The 2,893-nt window shown below is 43.7% G+C and overlaps 1 protein-coding gene across 1 annotated transcript; it reads left to right on the forward strand.

Moving 5' to 3' along the window:
- Positions 1–786: 786 nt before the first annotated feature.
- Positions 787–2,492, forward strand: LOC126691261 (uncharacterized). The gene is made up of 2 exons (XM_050386321.1): positions 787–1,631; positions 1,717–2,492. The coding sequence occupies exons 1-2, from the start codon at positions 1,584–1,586 to the stop codon at positions 1,981–1,983; spliced, it is 315 nt and encodes a 104-aa protein (XP_050242278.1). The 5' UTR covers positions 787–1,583; the 3' UTR covers positions 1,984–2,492.
- Positions 2,493–2,893: the final 401 nt, after the last annotated feature.

Consider the following 2,893-nt stretch of genomic DNA (forward strand, 5'->3'; position numbering starts at 1 on the left):
TGAGATAGTGTTAAAAAGGGTGGAGTTACCTTTCCCGCCCATCTCTTCCACTACTTAAGGTGCTTTGGGTTCCCTGGCTTTTTCTTTACCCTGTTTCTCTATTCACTTTGAAGACTTGCTACCCTTTGAAGCTTTCCCCAAGTGCCCATTTATCTTCTTAGGTTCTTTTTCTTCTTCCTTCTGTTCCTTTGCTTCTTACTAATTCAAAAAATACCATGGGGGAAGTTCTTTATTTTAGTTAACACCCCCCCGTAGGCTAGCATCTTTTACGGCTAAATATAGGATTCCAAACGATGTAGACATAAGACACCATGGGGATAAGGAGGTAGCAGAAAATAGGGGCCACATAAGAGTCGTTATCCCTTTAATTGCCTTTTTAGAGGGCTGAGTTCAGATTTCGATGAGCGACTTGCTCATGGGATTCCTTAAACACTTTAAATTGTGCTCTGACCAGTATTCCCAAAATATTTTCTGCGTAGTGAGTTATGTTGATAAGTTGAACAAAAGGATAGGGCTAAACCTTACCCATCATGACATCAATTTCATATATAACACCAAACCAGCCATAAATCGAGCTGGTACCTAAAAGCCCGTCATGGACTTGTGAGGCTCATCTCCTGTCTTCCTGACTCCAACAAGGTGACGGATGGGGGCTACCTCATAGTCTCAAGAAAATGGCATCCGCCTTTGTTCCACAACCGTGGGTTACCCAGGTCCATAAGGTTTAACTTGTGCTTATTTACCTTTGTTTATTAATGGGATTCTAACATAAGGTATGTGCTTTTGTAGATCTGAGCACAATTCAGAAACAAGAGAGCCTTATAGAGGTGACAAATCTCAACAAGCTCCTCTACTCTGAGACCTACGTACACAAGGACGGTTAACTTCAAGCGACCCATATTATCCTCGAGTATTGGCCCTCATATCCCTGCTTCCAAAAAGGCCAAGACTTGATCAAGGTTATTGACTAGTGTCTGCCCTATATTAACGTCTACCTAAAAGGGTTCATCCCATCTCCGTTGCAAATCAAGCAACTCCATTTTCGTTGGCATCGAGGAAACTCTCTGCCACCTTTTACGAACGCTGATCTTGGAGTTTCGGTAGCGATTCTGAGCACTGAACTAATGGTTTCGAGCATCCCCCTCGGTAAGGTTCTTGAAGTTCGTGAAGTCATTCGTTCAAAGGTTCTTGATCTAGACATGTCTTTCCAGAGGATATGGCCAGACATTTCAGAGCTTCTCGGAGCCTCTCAACAGACCCCATCCTTAGCTTAGCCTCCTTCGACTGCCTAGACGAGAGAAAGACCAAGGAAAAGAAATAAAACTGCCCGAGCTGAGGTGCTTACGGCCACTATTCCGACCTCCACAACTCCAAGCCAAGTGTCGCCTTCTCCTGTTCCCGAAGCGACCATGGGGTCTTCGAAACCTCCCCCTCATCCTTACTCCTGTGAGTTCATGCCTAAAGGTGCTTTACTACCGTTCACAGAAGGGGTCAGACCATGTGCATATGAGTATAAGGGTGAAGTAGCTAAGTGCGTGGGTAAAGCTCTGCTTCTTCCTTAAGACATGGCGCTCTAGGAAAGGATGGAAGATGATGGGATGCTCTATGCCTTGAAAAGGAACGTGGTCTTGGTGAGTCTTGATTTCATCACTGCATTTCGAGTTTTCATTTTACTTACTCTTCCCTTGACACCACTACTCTTATTCTTGTTTGTAGAGCTATAGGGGCTTGGTGGACATGGACAAGAGGCTCTCTAAGGCCAACGCAAAGCCTAAGGAGGTCGAGTCCGAGTATGAGAGGTTGATAAGCAAGATCAAGGACCTCATGGCCAAAGTGAATAAGTCCGAGGCCCACTGTACTAAGGCTGAAGATGAAGTATCGACCTTGAAGGCTAGCCTGGAAGAGGCTATGAAGAAGTTGGCAGTCTTCAGAGGCCTTGAAAGAGAAGACTTTCGAGTTGGAGAAGAAAGACGCAAATCTTAGCGAGAGGCTGTAAAAGGCGTATAACGAAGGCTATGAGGACGCCAAGGATTACCTTAGGCCCCAAGTGAGGAAGTCTTGTTACTTGGCTTTTGTGGATGGCTGGGTGAGTGCTTTGGATGCCCTGCATGTGAAAGCTTTTTCAACGCTTCGTAATGAGGAAGAGATGCCCATTCTTAGCAATTACCTTCTAGAGGAGCCAACTGCTATAAAAGCTGATATGGAAGGGTCTTTGGTGGAGATTCTTGAAAGAGAAAAGACTGATGGGGTGTCGATGCCTCACGGCAGACGACCACCCATCACAGCAATGCTCATGCCTCCTGTCGCCTCTCGGAGGTGGGGCGGTTCTCTCATCACTTGCTGTCTAAAAGAGGAGAAGGCATGGGCTCGGGTGCTGTGGAAGAGGGTGAAAAAAGGGTAACCTTTGATGTGTGACTAAGTTAAGTCAATTTTAATCTATTATTACTAAAGGTAACGAAGTCGCCACCAATCATTGGGTTTTTTCTAAGGTGTGATTGGTCATCTGACTATATTTGATTTTATTACTAGTCTTAAGTTAAGAAAAATGGTTTTTTTTTTTCCTAATCTAATGTGGATGGTAAAATATCTTGATGAAGTCTTGTTACGTGTGGGGAAGGTGTTAGGCACCCCATAACCCCTGTCCAGAGACATCCTTTGTTTTGTTAAAATCTTAATTTTAGGTTATTAGCAGTTAAAAACAAGCTATTGGTATTAGCTTTTGGGGCTTTAAAAGAATTAAGCTTTGAGGTTTAATTTTGGAAAGGGGTGTGGCCTTTATCAATGCTTTGCTAACACATTTGGAATTATTGCCAAATTTCCACAACAAAAATCTAGCAGCATTTTGCCTTATTTTCATGGCAAAAATCCAACAGCATTTTAGATTAGATGCGTC

The sequence above is a fragment of the Quercus robur genome, chromosome 1 (assembly GCF_932294415.1).
Source record: "Quercus robur chromosome 1, dhQueRobu3.1, whole genome shotgun sequence".
Taxonomy (NCBI): Eukaryota; Viridiplantae; Streptophyta; class Magnoliopsida; order Fagales; family Fagaceae; genus Quercus; species Quercus robur.